The sequence below is a fragment of the Mya arenaria genome, chromosome 2, assembly GCF_026914265.1.
Source record: "Mya arenaria isolate MELC-2E11 chromosome 2, ASM2691426v1".
NCBI classification, from domain to species: Eukaryota; Metazoa; Mollusca; class Bivalvia; order Myida; family Myidae; genus Mya; species Mya arenaria.
Genome location: NC_069123.1, coordinates 63,014,624 through 63,030,603, shown reverse-complemented (window position 1 = coordinate 63,030,603; position 15,980 = coordinate 63,014,624). Strand labels below are relative to the sequence as shown.

Sequence of the window (15,980 nt, the reverse complement as noted above, 5' to 3'; positions counted from 1 at the left end):
GTTTTGAATTAGGTAAATGTTTCAAATCGTCAATACATAATGCAAGGCATGTATTAAAATATGGACTGACGTATAAAAACCCACATAAATTAGGACAAATTATACTTAATGATTAGCTTAAATTGTACTTATCAGTATTAAATATACCTAAAGTTATAATAAGATCATAGTTTCAATTAAAACACCAATATTTCAGCTCATAACTAGAACTACAAGCGTCTGCAAAGTGTTTTACTAATCTATACAAAGATATACTTCACATTATAATGATGAATATGCTAACAACCGAATGTTCTGCCAAGATGTCAACTTATTAAAAGTTGTTGTTTTTTAATTATCTATTACGTATGGTACGACCTTTTGGTTAAAACATTCCAATAACTTACCTTATGTTTATATTGAAGCTTAGTTATCCCCATATTTCATGGTGTTTGCTTTTCTAGACTGGACTTTGCTGATTTTGACTTGCATCTTTTTAGTGACACTGCACATGAATAAAGCACTGTACAGTCTAAGTAAACATGTTTATCTGTGTCCCCGTATCGTGTTTAAATACGTAAATATGATTAATAAAATTATTTATGAGTTCTTCCCCTAAGTAGGCAATATATTATAATATATCAATTCTCTTAGTATGAAATATTTAAGGTTTACTAATATGTGAATGATAATATGTTAAGAGTAATTTAGGCATCCCGTATCAGAGTTTGTGTTGCCAAGGCATATAGCTATCTTGTGATTCTGATAGCAATTTTAAAATAACATAAAGGATTTGCAGACGATATAAAATCAACTGGCCAATTCTAGAATGAAATAGCATGACGACATACAAACAGGAATCAAACCATTTCATCATGATTATTTATAATCTTCAGAGATGACAGGCAAGGAAGAGGACACGCAATTGTAATTAAGTGGCAAAAGAGATCGTTAATCAAGTTGTATTTCAGTGTTGTACTATAAAGGAGCGATGAACTCGAAATGAAACAGATTTTTGGTGCTATTGTGCTATACGTAGGTTTAATTTGCAAAATGTGTGCACTGCGGTTACTGAAATAATGTTCATTATTCAAACAAAAAAGTGTAAACGATACCGGGTTCTTTGGCATAGAAACTCATTCCTATTCATTTATTTTTAAGTGAAGTAAATTGCTTTATGAAATATCGTATTAAAGAATTTCACTTTGTAACAATAAGTTGTTTGTACCTTTAAAACAGACACAAAACATGCATAAATATTTAGTGCTCTACGCAAAGAATCTAATGATCTAATTGACTACAAATGATGTTGGCGCCTTTATGTCAATAATGTCGTGTTTTTGCTTATTAATGTGTCTAATATGTATTTTGTATGAACAACACTTCTGGTTAACTTCATGTGCAACTTTAATATGCATGCATTGCGTATTGAAATAGATGAAACAAATATTTGAAAGAGTTCGATAAGTAAAACAACAAAATCACCAACAACAGTGAATGCATATATTACATCCCCGTGGATAGTACCTCCAAACAGGATGACATATGGAACACTCATCAACATTGATGATGATGAGAATGGTGATGATGATGATGATGATGATGATGATGATGATGATGATGATGCTGATGCTGATGATGATGATGATGATGATGATGATGATGATGATGATGAGGCTTAAATGATGATGATGAAGATGAGGAGGAGGAGGAGGAAGAGGAGGATGTTGATGAGGATAAGGATGATAACGATGATGATGACGTTGATGATGAGGATTGAGGATGATGATTATGGTGATGATGATGATGATGATGATGATGATGATGATGATGATGATGATGTTGATGATGATGGTGATGAGGATGAGGATGAGGATAAAGATGAGGATGAGGATGATGACGATGATGATATTATACAAAAAGTGCCATTTTTAATAGAAGGCAAACAAAACATTAATTATACCAAAGGCAATTTATAAACAATTATACAATTAGACATCGTTGAATTATAGACTTACTTCTTTAACATAAAAAGGAAATAATATTGATTCGAATGGTCGTTATCGTACGATGTGATCGTTGATAACACGATCCCTTATGCCTTCGCCAATGGGATCGCCGGACTGATTAACATGCATGCATGATTGTTTTTTGTGGCATAGAAATAAATGTATATTCATTTATTATCATGTTAAAAAATCATTTTAAAGTAAGGTAATGAAAAATTCCCTTACATAAGGTAAATTCCAATTAAAACATAAGAACTGCCTTAATATTTAGCGCTTTATCATTAATTAGTCATTAATTAAGTAATTCACTAGTGATGCTATTGTGTCAAGAGCTCTGGAATATGGCGCGACATGTATTTTTGGAGGTTCACTTCACGATAGTGCGTCTTTTAGGACGTTACGCCCTAGTCTATATCATAAACGCGGTGCTATTATTCTCGCACTATTCAATAGCATATGATGTGTTCATCAGCTGAGCGTGTCCAAAAAAGATGTGTCAAGAAAAGAACCAAGTGTGCCTACGGGGCAGAGAGTCGTTAAATACAGGATAAATATGGATGGGAACGGTTATGTTTTCGTGTAATTCAATTTAGTTCGTAGCCCCGAGTCAGTAAGAAATTATCTTTTTCGAGCCGTGACCGTACTAATAAAGTAACTAAGCTAAACAAATAAAAATGACCCTGATTTATCCGTCTAATTCGAGCACTGTTGTTTTCTCTTGTAGAAGTGGGACAGAAATGAAGGTACCGCCCGTGCCTGGCATTTGAACTTCCATCATAAAAAAACAATACTAGTTCACCTCAAACCTTGACGCATACTTTTATGAAAAAAATGATTGACATATAATATAACCCACATATACATTAATATATGAGTGTTAACATATCGATCTTGCTTGTTCAAATTATCGGTTTTTCGCAATCAAAACTAATTGATTTAATCGAAATTGTGTGTTTGATTATATTAGTTATAATAATAGGGAAACTTAAACCACGCAGCACAATAAAATACCCATTACCATCCAAAACAGTACTAAAGAATATGAATACTGATTTATTTCACCAAGCAAACAAGTATTGCACCGATCCAATATCAGCACTGAGCGAAATTTAGCGTGAGCACCTGCTGTCACATCATACATACTGTATATTCCAATTGCGCTATTAAAGCAATTAAGCACTCGACTGTTCAGGGGTCGCTGATTCGACACTTTATAGTATTAACCGTCTTTCGGGAGGAATGTTAAACGGGAATCCCGAGTGTTAGTGCCACATGCCTTAACTATGGTTGGAATATCTCCGTGCACTTTGCCCATACACCTTACAAGACTGATACTCTCACTCAGAAAAACGCATATGGATATCCCCGTGGTGTCGTAAAACAAGCGAACACGCATTAACAGCAGTTCAAAGTTCATTAATTAGGGCCCTGAACAACCATTAGGGAACACGGTAAGTATTGTTGTAACGATATATCGATCGATTGCGTTTGCACTAATCCATCAACCCAGAAAAGGACATTAAATGCGACAAGTGATTGTTCTTCAGTATTAATACTGAAAATGACATTTGCTTTAATTATACTAACGGAAGACGAACATTTGCAAAAGTTATTACGTCCATAACGTTAGTTATAGAACGTATCCACGAGGGCTTTGCGTTAGTGTGAATATCAATCACAATTGTAGTGGTTTTTACCATGTACTCATTGACAAGGTCAACGTTCAATAACTGGCGCGCGTTTTAGAAATCAGTTTTAGTTTAAAAATGTTTAACAACGATTGTGAAGTTATTACAACATTATATCAATCACTCTCGTTGGTAGAATGTTTTGCGAGAGTGTGGTCTTGTGTTGTGAGAAAAACCGGGGCTACCCGGAAGAAACCAACTTGTCTGGCTCGGTGACCACAAAACAAACTCCCATGAGCCCAGGTAATGAATTGAACCTCGGATGCCAAGGTAAGAAGCGGATGTGCTTACCACTGCGCAAGTCGGACAACCAAAAACGATCTGCACGATACGTATAGAGCCGTTTAACTCCGCCAACTTCTTACCGTTCCGAGATAATGGAATAAATACTGATCAATCGTTTTCAAATTAAAAATGTACAATGCTCAACTCCTGTAAAAATCGTTTTTGCGATGCGATCGGTAAATTTGCGACGTCGCAGTCTAATTTTGCGATGCGACCCTGGGGCCCTGACGAACTATTTGGAACAGTCGCGGTCACATTAAGTGCCCTGTTTCTGGTATAAGGGATGAGAAGACATGCTATCGATCAATTAAACATTGAAATAATCGTGTACTCGTACAATAGTTGTGTCTCTAACTATTCGTGAAGCTAGTAGGTTATACGAGGTACATACATGTTCGGTGCGAACTGGAAAAACATGCAATACAACAAGGGTGAAGGTGCTTGAAACGGGAAATGGAATTGCTACCTCTCTGTTATGTCTTACCAATTTTATCATGACTTTAAAGACATTTAAAAGTAATGAAATGTAATTATAATTTAATTCACCGCATGTTCCTGATCTCAAGCACTTCGTATTTTCCTCATCTAATCGGTTTAAGATTTCATCATTGTTGTTTTCGATTATCCCCTGACAATAAAAGCTAATCAGAAACATCCCGGAATTGAATAAAAATAAAGATTCATTCAAGGTCGTATCTTGCATCAACAGTGACTTCATACCTCTTGTATAGAAACAACCTTTTCATCACTATGTTCAGACAATCCATGATTAGATATCAAATCCAACAATTATGTTACAAAAACAAACACCGCGCTGCACAAACTAATTTCAGCATCTGCTTTTAAAATTGTAAAACATGATTAGCTATTGATGGTTAAACATTGATAGTTAATGATATCAGAGGGAATCAATTCAATGAACCTGTTTAAACCTTTCCAACATTGAACCAAAGGATGTGCTAAAGATCAACATCTGTTAGAATACTTATTGAAATATTTTCTAATGAAAATAGTGATCTAAAAGTACGTGTAAACAATATCTTGAACACTGTGCAAATGGTTTATTCTTGAGCTATTGTATTTGTGCAACCTTATTTATATATGTGATGTGCTGGTCCATGATGACATTTCTATACTTACCGCTTAGTCCAGACAAAAATGTCTCCAAATTACGGCTGGAAAAAGCATGTACAGTTCTCAGGTCGTTCACGTCGTTACGGGTCCATCAGACCAGAAGTAATCCTGGCCTAGACGTCAATTTCATTCTAGTCCAAGAGCTCTTCTGACATGACAGACTTAACATCTCACATTAGAGCCCTTTCACGCGTTCAGAAATTAAATTACGTTGGTTTCTTTGAATAATATGTCCATGACTTCGCTTATTAACCAACAAATACCCCTCCACTGTATGGTGATTTGTATCCAAGAAAGAGTCATACTTCCCGACATTCTTGATATGGGATAGAGTTTTCAAAACATTTTTAACTCCAATATTTATTTCGAGAACAAAAATATTTCTGTTTCATTTGAAAGAAACCAACTTCCAAACTGAAGCTTCCAAAAAAACTGCCCGGATATGGGTGATATTCTGAGCGAATCGTAATGCCGCATTTACGACCATACTTGGTTAACCATAATCACCATTACACGGGCAATTAGTGGAATTAAAGTTTGCATTTTAGAGCACCTATCGACAGGCATCAGGCAGGAAGTGGCCGGGAGCCGCTGGGATCCGAGGAAGGCCATGTGGCGGCTCTGGCAAGCGTCTGAGGACACCAATAGGGCCGTCTTGGGAGTTGACTGTTTAATTATGCAGAAGATCGAAAGTATAAACTTCATTAGGTAATTAAAACTGTCTCCTTACCCCAGCAAACGAAAGCAACAAGAACGAAATCCACATACCAAAGTTGATATTGTTTTGGTTACGTGAACTATGGTAAGTGGAAAAGCATATGGTGAAGGAAGAAAAAAATCAACTTATAAATTCATTTTTTCATTCTCACAAAACTCCCCGATTTTTCAGTTCATTTTTATCGCTTAATTGTTTTTACTTAAATTGGAATATTCATCTATTGAAATCAAGATGCTGTCTTGGATTTTCATTTCGTACATTAAATAAAATGTACCTCGGAATTATTTTTCACATATTAATTTAACGACCCACTGAAACAGTTCAAAAGACGAATATATTATTAGGAACTAACCAGACACCAGCATAATTTTTATTACGTATACATTAGGCTGATCATAAGGCATTGCTGCTGCATGATTAAATGTGACTTATTAACATGCTGTTACTTATCAAAAGGATATGGGCGCCGCATGCCATTTTGGGATTGGGAGGAATTTATAGTCCCACTAATGTCATTTTATGTTACAACACAACATATCCCACCGATTGAACATCAGACTTCAGATTCCATATGACTGTCTATTTTCTGTACCAAGATGATTACCGAGCCTCAAGTCTGTAGATCGTCAATATCAAATATTGAATGCGGAAATCGCTTTACCCGTAACTTTGTTTGTAAACATTCTCAGAGAAGGGTACGTTGCAATATTCGTAACGGCATTAAATCCAGCTAAGTTTATAAACACTCTTAATGGCATTAGCATGTGCGTGTTTAAAATTATTCAGTTACAGAACATTGTACGGCATCCGTCGACAAACGCCCAGATTGGGAGCCAAGAAAATGTTTACAATGTCACTTTCATGTACTGTAAACACTATTTTACGAAGACTCCACATGTTTTGAACGATTTATATTTCGGGCAACCGTTTATATTATTTTATGAAAAAAGTTTCAATTCTTTAATGTAGACACTCGGATCAAGTATGTTATAACTAAACATGTAACACATTACACTATGGTTCATTGGTGTCAGTACTTATCTGGAGACCAATGACAACCGAGGATTTACCCCATTTACTGTAGCTCCCTATCATGTAGAGTAGATCTGACAATGAATACAAGATCTATTTTTACAGAACATATAACGTCGGTCGCCCTGACCTGGTGCATTAGTTTATTTTGTTTAGCTGATGATCGCTCTACCCTTTGCGCGTGCGCGAAGTAACTGTGATTGACAGTTTGTTTGGATTTACGCTTCCTTCTTTAATAAGCTCTTTATAATATACAACCAATCTATCAAATGCAGTACCAACATGTGCAATGTTTTGTTAATCAATATGAATAAAAGCTTTACGAGTAAATTCCAGTAAAGGTCTGCAAACATACCTACGCATTTCTAATAATCTAAATATTAAAGTGTCACCCTTTAATATTCAAAATCAATACATACACATGTATAACAAACATAAATTTTGAGTGATACACCTTAAACTACAGGTTTACTAAATAATGCATTTATGGAAAATATAAATTACTGATAACAAGATTGTAACCGTGTATTTAATAGCTGAAAAAGCAAAAAAATATTAAATGTTTGGTGAATGCTAAAAGATTTACTGTGATCTACCTTCGTCGCATAAGGTAGGAATACGATGTTTCCTGCACCTTTCTTTCAAATTTAACTCGGTATCCTTCATAGGAACCATTATCTACGACTTTTGACTCGTCCTTTTTGGTAAATCAAATCAATTGAATACATTTTGGTAAATCGTATTTGGGAGAGTGCATATTTAACAATTGATTTTTAATCGAAGCGTACCATAAGCGTTCATGTTTCGATGCGTTTCCTTTTATGAACAAAATTTCACCCATTGCATTGCTTTTATAAACTAATCACAAAGTCGCGTCAATTTACCATCGCCCGACACTCATTTATGGGAGGTCATTCGGAGCGCCTCGGCCATTTTTATCAAAAACGATCTCTGATGTATGTCGGTACTTCAGTAGAAGTAGTTCGTAAAATTTTGAATTATATCATTAATTAAATGAAGTGTTTTAGCTTTTATTTGTTTAAATTGATTGCCAGTGAAGTGTATTATCGCAAACATAATTGAGATTCCCAAGAGTTAAGTCATTAAGTTTAACTACTAAATTAAATTGCAAAGCGATATACTTGCAGCGGACTTAAAATACCCGATTTCTGACCATGTGAACCATCCATATACGTCCGAGGATGTTTTCGATAGAAATGGCCAAGGAGTTCCGAATGATGGGGAACTTTCGCGCCAAAATACCACATGTGTACACAAACAGCGAAGCTAGTGGGTGAAATATAAGGCCTGCGGCTTCGATGCGCTTGCTCAATGTTATGTAGATTGTCAAACTGTCCAACATAAACATGTCAGTTTTAATTGACAACTTGAATTATTCACCATTCCACATTAAACAAATATCAGGATAAGAATGCTTACATACATAAATATCAGGAAAAAATGTTTTATAATAACTGATTGCGAAAATACAAAGGAGAACAGGATAAATGAGAGGTTGGATTCTGCAGACTCTGTACATGTAAACTGTTTATTATATGCCCCAAAACCTTAGTAAAACCATTAATTAAACAAAAAATCTGGTATAAAGTTTGTTTGCAGTTAACAATAAATAAACAAAATGCCGAATTCATATATGCAAAGATCTACAAAACAAATGCATTTGCCAACTTGGGGCTTTTAAATTCAACTCCTACGATAACACGTGCGTTTAAGTACGCTAAATGGCTACGTTCACGTGGTGTAAGGATCTAAAAGCCTTTGTTAGTATTGTGACAAAAGCCTTAATGTAAGGCGGGAAATTCAATAATATGTTTAATAAAAAGGAATAGTAAACTGTTAATTTCATTGAAATCACAATGTAGACTTAAACACAAATCAGCCCATGACAACTGGGCTTCTATTTTCCGCTATCATCATAGATCTAAGCGTCAAATTTGCCTCAAAACCAATTTGTCCCTGACGTTTTGAATATGTACAATATTCAGTTGACCAATGAGAGTGCAGCCTGGTAGGCGTCCTCGACCTTCCAGAAGGCCCGCTCCTTGGACACGACGGTGAAGAAGTCTGAGCGGTTGAGGGCGGCCCAGACAAACGGCGTACATCCGGCCAGAAGGACCGTGACACCTACCCGCCGATACTCCTCGAACACCACGGACAGAGTACTGATGCCCTGGCTATCGATATAACCCATACATGTGCAGTCTAGAATGATCACTTTTATGCGTGTGTCGTTGTTTGTGTCCACTATGTGCACATGTGCCTGTTCCTCTGTCTGGTTGTCCATGTTTTGGAGATCTTTGTTAACCTTACATTCCACCTGACCGTGGTGCTTCTCCGATTCACCTGAAGAATTACTTTCAGAGTAATAAATTTCAAAAGAGGCAGAGTGAAAGTGTCTTAAATGTAAAGGATTCACAGTGTGCTTAAACAGTTTATGTTTGAACGTTTCCGTCGTAGCGAAATATAAGGACGAGTACATTTTGAATATTGTCACTCCATTCGTGATCTTTCCGTCTCTATTACGCACAAACACTTGGTGTTGGGATCTTCTTAAGACATAGGCCTCTGCGCGTTGATTCTGAATGACGAGAACTAACATTGACGTAAAAATGCCTAGAAAAAGACCATACTGAAGATCAAGTAATATCCCTGACGAGCACGCTACTACCCAAATGATAAAATCGTACACATTCCGATGATAGAGAGTCCTCAAAGTTTTAACTTGGAGTAGCAGAGGTTTAACTGACACAAATATCATGGCCGATAGCGCCGGCACCGGCAATGCAGCAAACAGCTGACCAAGCACGAAAAGCACAAGCAGTAACACACCGGAAGTAAACAATCCGTTCAGTGTAGTGTTCGCACCCATGGAGCTTAGAATCATGTTGCGCGGCGGAGACGTGTTGGCGGGGTAACAGGGAAAGAACCCGCACGCGATGTTCGTCATTCCATAGCCAAGTAACTCTTGGTTGTCGTTCACCTCGTACTCATGTCGCTCGGAGCAAACCTTAACCATGGCGATGCTTAAAAAGAATATCAGCAGAGACATTTCAATGCACCCAGGAAGGATTGTACCTAGCATGCTGAGATCAGGCAAGACCGGCTGGGGGACTCCTGTAGGAATCTCTCCTACCATTTCAACATTAAACTTGTACAGGCTGCACAGCTTAGAAATAACTGTGGCAATTATTATTGCCAATAAGTCTGCCGGTATTGGGACTTTAAGTTTTGCTTTATACTTTGTGTTCACAAAGTCTTTCAGAAAGACAATGAAAGCGGTACAAATTACGACAATTATAACCGATGCAACGTTTGCCAAGTGCACTCTTTCAAAGACAAGTTTGTAGAGGACCATAACCTTCCCTATTCCCTTGACAAGTGGAACCTCAATCCCTAGCGCCTTCGGTACTTGACTGGAGAAAATATGAAAGGCCGCTGCAGTTGTAAACCCGCCTATAAATGATTTCGACTGGAACCTCGTGATGAATCCCATCCTCAGTATTCCCATTATTAATAAAATTCCTCCACAAACGAACGTGCACGTTGCAGCAATCTGAACTTTATACGCCATCAACTCATGTTTAGTTAAAACCGTCTGGTTACCACTTAAACTCCCCTTCGCCGCCATGTCACCAAATTTGGCTTTGACCTGAGTCTCGACCACTTCGGCGGTTACCAAGGCAATAACGGAGTCCGTGCCGAATGCCATGTGCTGACATGATCCGAACACTGAGTAGAAGAGTACGGGGAAAAAGCAGGTGTAGAGGCCTTGCACGGGAGTCAGCGAGGCCAGGAGCCCGTAGGCGAGACCTTGGGGGAAGTGCAGACACGCCACTGACACTCCGCTCATCAGGTCACCTGTAATGTAATAAAGTTCATTATAGTTATACAAACCATTAGGTTATGCTATTTGTGCGAAGCTGTTTCTCGCAATCATGATCGTAACAATGACCTTTGTAGTATATATATGCATATTTATTAAGTCTACACATCACCGTTTTAAAGGGGCTGTACTCCGTATGATGAAATAGCAAAAAAAAAATGTCGAAAACTGGCATAAACTTGGTTTCAATGTGTACGATGCATTGAAACTAACTAACTGAAGTACCACATAATTTACATTTAATTTATTTTTCGCAGTTTTTTTGGTATTTTTCCATTCAAAAAGTTTACAAGGTATGTCTACCTAGTAGAATTCATTCCTTATGCGTAATTAGCTAGTCGATGTTATCACGTGATATTACCAAGTTAGGTAAATATAGCTTAAATATTCCATCTTTTAAGTGTAAGCCTTCGTGGAAAAGTGGATACAACACTGGACTGCAGTTTTGGCGACCCCGGTTCGAACCCGGTCTCCGACTCGATTTTTTTTACATTTTGGTATTTTTTTTACAAATATGATATCAAAGAGTAATACATTTTATTAAATAATTGTCCTGAGATTTGTTACAGAAAAAAACTTTTTTTGGTGCCAATCTGGTGTATAGTCCCTTTTATATCATACTACCTTAGTGGGTCCAGTATCAAATGACTGAGCCGTTCTAGACGGAACTGACTTTGAGTAGAACAGACTTGTTAGAAACATTACAGTGGTTACGAAAAGTACGTGTACGTGAACTTGTTGGCCTATACTTGCTCATTCTTACATGTACGTGCATCCGTTGAAGTTGAGTTTAAAAGCCTTTTGATAATTTTTACTTTAAACTTGTATTTCCTCGAACTATTGAACATGCCAATATAAACTTATACAGCACACACGTACCTGGATGACATGTTGAATGACGTGTGTGCATACAATGTAGCCCACACGTACACGCAACTGGATGACGTGTGTGCGTACAAAGTAGCCCACACGTACACGCACCTGGATGACGTGTGTGCGTACAATGTAGCCCACACGTACACGTACCAGGATGACATGTGTACATACAAAGTAGCCCAAACGTACACGCACCTGGATGGCGTGTGTGCGTACAATGTAGCCCACACGTACACGCAACTGGATGACGTGTGTGCATACAAAGTAGCCCACCCGTACACGCACCTGGAAGACGTGTGTGCATACAAAGTAGCCCACACGTACACGCACCTGGATGACGTGTGTGCATACAAAGTAGACCACACGTACACGCACCTAGATGACATGTGTGCATACAAAGTAGCCCACACGTACACGTACCTGGATGACGTGTGTGCATACAATGTAGCCCACACGTACACGCATCTGGATGACATGTGTGCATACAAAGTAGCCCACAATGTAGACCACACGTACACGCACCTGGATGACATGTGTGCATACAAAGTAGCCCACACGTACACACACCTGGATGACATGTGTGCATACAAAGTAGCCCACAAAGTAGCCCACACGTACACGCACCTGGATGACATGTGTGCATACAAAGTAGCCCACACGTACACGCACCTGGATGACATGTGTGCAAACAAAGTAACCCACAAAGTAGCCCCCACGTACACGCACCTGGATGACATGTGTGCATACAAAGTAGCCCACACGTACACCCACCTGGATGACATGTGTGCATACAAAGTAGAACACACGTACACGCACCTAAATGATATGTGTGCACACAAAGTAGCCCACAAAGTAGCCCACACGTACACGTACCAGGATGACGTGTGTACATACAAAGTAGCCACAACGTACACGCACCTGGATGGCGTTTGTGCGTACAATGTAGCCAACACGTACACGCACCTGGATGACGTGTGTGCATACAAAGTAGCCCACCCGTACACGCACCTGGACGACGTGTGTGCATACAAAGTAGCCCACACGTACACGCACCTGGATGACGTATGTGCATACAAAGTAGCCCACACGTACACGCACCTAGATGACATGTGTGCATACAAAGTAGCCCACACGTACACGTACCTGGATGACGTATGTGCATACAATGTAGCCCACACGTACACGCATCTGGATGACATGTGTGCATACAAAGTAGCCCACAAAGTAGCCCACACGTACACGCACCTGGATGACATGTGTGCATACGAAGTAGCCCACACGTACACGAACCTGGATGACATGTGTGCATACAAAGTAGCCCACAAAGTAGACCACACGTACACACACCTGGATGACATGTGTGCATACAAAGTAGCCCACACGTACACGCACCTAAATGACATGTGTGCAAACAAAGTAGCCCACAAAGTAGCCCACACGTACATGTACCAGGATGACGTGTGTACATACAAAGTAGCCACAACGTACACGCACCTGGATGGCGTTTGTGCGTACAATGTAGCCCACACGTACACGCACCTGGATGACGTGTGTGCATACAAAGTAGCCCACCCGTACACGCACCTGGATGACGTGTGTGCATACAAAGTAGCCCACACGTACACGCACCTGGATGACGTGTGTGCATACAAAGTAGCCCACACGTACACGCACCTAGATGACATGTGTGCATACAAAGTAGCCCACACGTACACGTACCTGGATGACGTCTGTGCATACAATGTAGCCCACACGTACACGCATCTGGATGACATGTGTGCATACAAAGTAGCCCACAAAGTAGCCCACACGTACACGCACCTGGATGACATGTGTGCATACGATGTAGCCCACACGTACACGAACCTGGATGACATGTGTGCATACAAAGTAGCCCACAAAGTAGCCCACACGTACACGCACCTGGATGACATGTGTGCATACAAAGTAGCCCACACGTACACGCACCTGGATGACATGTGTGCAAACAAAGTAACCCACAAAGTAGCCCACACGTACACGCACCTGGATGACATGTGTGCATACAAAGTAGCCCACACGTACACCCAACTGGATGACATGTGTGCATACAAAGTAGCCCACACGTACACGCACCTAAATGACATGTGTGCATACAAAGTAGCCCACAAAGTAGCCCACACGTACACGCACCTGAATGACATGTGTGCATACAAAGTAGCCCACACGTACACGCACCTGGATGACGTGTGTGCATACAAAGTAGCCCACCCGTACACGCACCTGGATGACGTGTGTGCATACAAAGTAGCCCACACGTACACGCACCTGGATGACGTGTGTGCATACAAAGTAGCCCACACGTACACGCACCTAGATGACATGTGTGCATACAAAGTAGCCCACACGTACACGTACCTGGATGACGTCTGTGCATACAATGTAGCCCACACGTACACGCATCTGGATGACATGTGTGCATACAAAGTAGCCCACAAAGTAGCCCACACGTACACGCACCTGGATGACATGTGTGCATACGATGTAGCCCACACGTACACGAACCTGGATGACATGTGTGCATACAAAGTAGCCCACAAAGTAGCCCACACGTACACGCACCTGGGTGACATGTGTGCATACAAAGTAACCCACAAAGTAGCCCACACGTACACGCACCTGGATGACATGTGTGTATACAAAGTAGCCCACACGTACACCCAACTGGATGACATGTGTGCATACAAAGTAGCCCACACGTACACGCACCTAAATGACATGTGTGCATACAAAGTAGCCCACAAAGTAGCCCACACATACACGCACCTGAATGACATGTGTGCATACAAAGTAGCCCACACGTACACGCACCTGGATGACATGTGTGCATACAAAGTAGCCAACACGTACACGCACCTGGATGACGTGTGTGCATACAAAGTAGCCCACACGTACACGCACCTGGATGACGTGTGTGCATACAAAGTAGCCAACACGTACACGCACCTGGATGACGTGTGTGCATACAAAGTAGCCCACACGTACACGCACCTGGATGGCATGTGTGCATACAAAGTAGCCCACAAAGTAGCCCACACGTAAACGTACCTGGATGACATGTGTGCCAACAAAGTAACCCACAAAGTAGCCCACACGTACACGCACCTGGATGACATATGTGTATACAAAGTAGCCCACACGTACACCCAACTGGATGACATGTGTGCATACAAAGTAGCCCACACGTACACGCACCTAAATGACATGTGTGCATACAAAGTAGCCCACAAAGTAGCCCACACATACACGCACCTGAATGACATGTGTGCATACAAAGTAGCCCACACGTACACGCACCTGGATGACATGTGTGCATACAAAGTAGCCAACACGTACACGCACCTGGATGACGTGTGTGCATACAAAGTAGCCCACACGTACACGCACCTGGATGGCGGGTATGCATACAAAGTAGCCCACACGTACACGTACCTGGATGACGTGTGTGCATACAAAGTAACCCACAAAGTAACCCACACGTACACGCACCTGGATGACATGTGTGCAAACAAAGTAGCCCACAAAGTAGCCCACACGTACACGCACCTGGATGACGTGTGTGCATGCATACAAAGTAGCCCACACGTACAAGCACCTGGATGGCGTGTGTGCATATAAAGTAACCAACACGTACACGCACCTGGATGAAGTGTGTGCATACAAAGTAGCCCACACGTACACGCACCTGGATGACATATGTGCATACAAAGTAGCCCAAATGTTCACACACCTGGATGACATGTGTGCATACAAAGTAGCACACACGAACACGAACCTGGATGACATGTGTGCATACAAAGTAGCATACACGTACACGAACCTGGATGACATGTGTGCATACAAAGTAGCCCACAAAATAGCCCACACGTACACGCACCTGGATGATATGTGTGCATACAAAGTAGCCCACACGTACACGCACCTTGATGACATGTGTGCAAACAAAGTAACCCACAAAGTAGCCCACACGTACACGCACCTGGATGACATGTGTGCATACAAAGTAGCCCACACGTACACCCACCTGGATGACATGTGTGCATACAAAGTAGCCCACACGTACACGCACCTAAATGACATGTGTGCATACAAAGTAGCCCACAAAGTAGCCCACACGTACACCCACCTGAATGACATGTGTGCATACAAAGTAGCCCACACGTACACGCACCTGGATGACGTGTGTGCATACAAAGTAGCCAACACGTACACGCACCTGGATGACGTGTGTGCATACAAAGTAGCCCACACGTACACGCACCTGGATGGGGGGTATGCATACAAAGTAGCCCACACGTACACGTACCTGGAAGACG

The 15,980-nt window shown here is 40.5% G+C and overlaps 1 protein-coding gene across 1 annotated transcript; it reads right to left on the bottom strand.

Moving 5' to 3' along the window:
* Positions 1–8,847: 8,847 nt before the first annotated feature.
* LOC128216568 (sulfate transporter-like) lies at positions 8,848–10,728 on the bottom strand (the record flags this gene model as incomplete). Its single annotated transcript, XM_052923166.1, has 2 exons — positions 8,848–9,209; positions 9,666–10,728. Coding segments are annotated over 2 exons (1,425 nt in total), but the record flags the coding sequence as incomplete, so codon positions are not given.
* Positions 10,729–15,980: the final 5,252 nt, after the last annotated feature.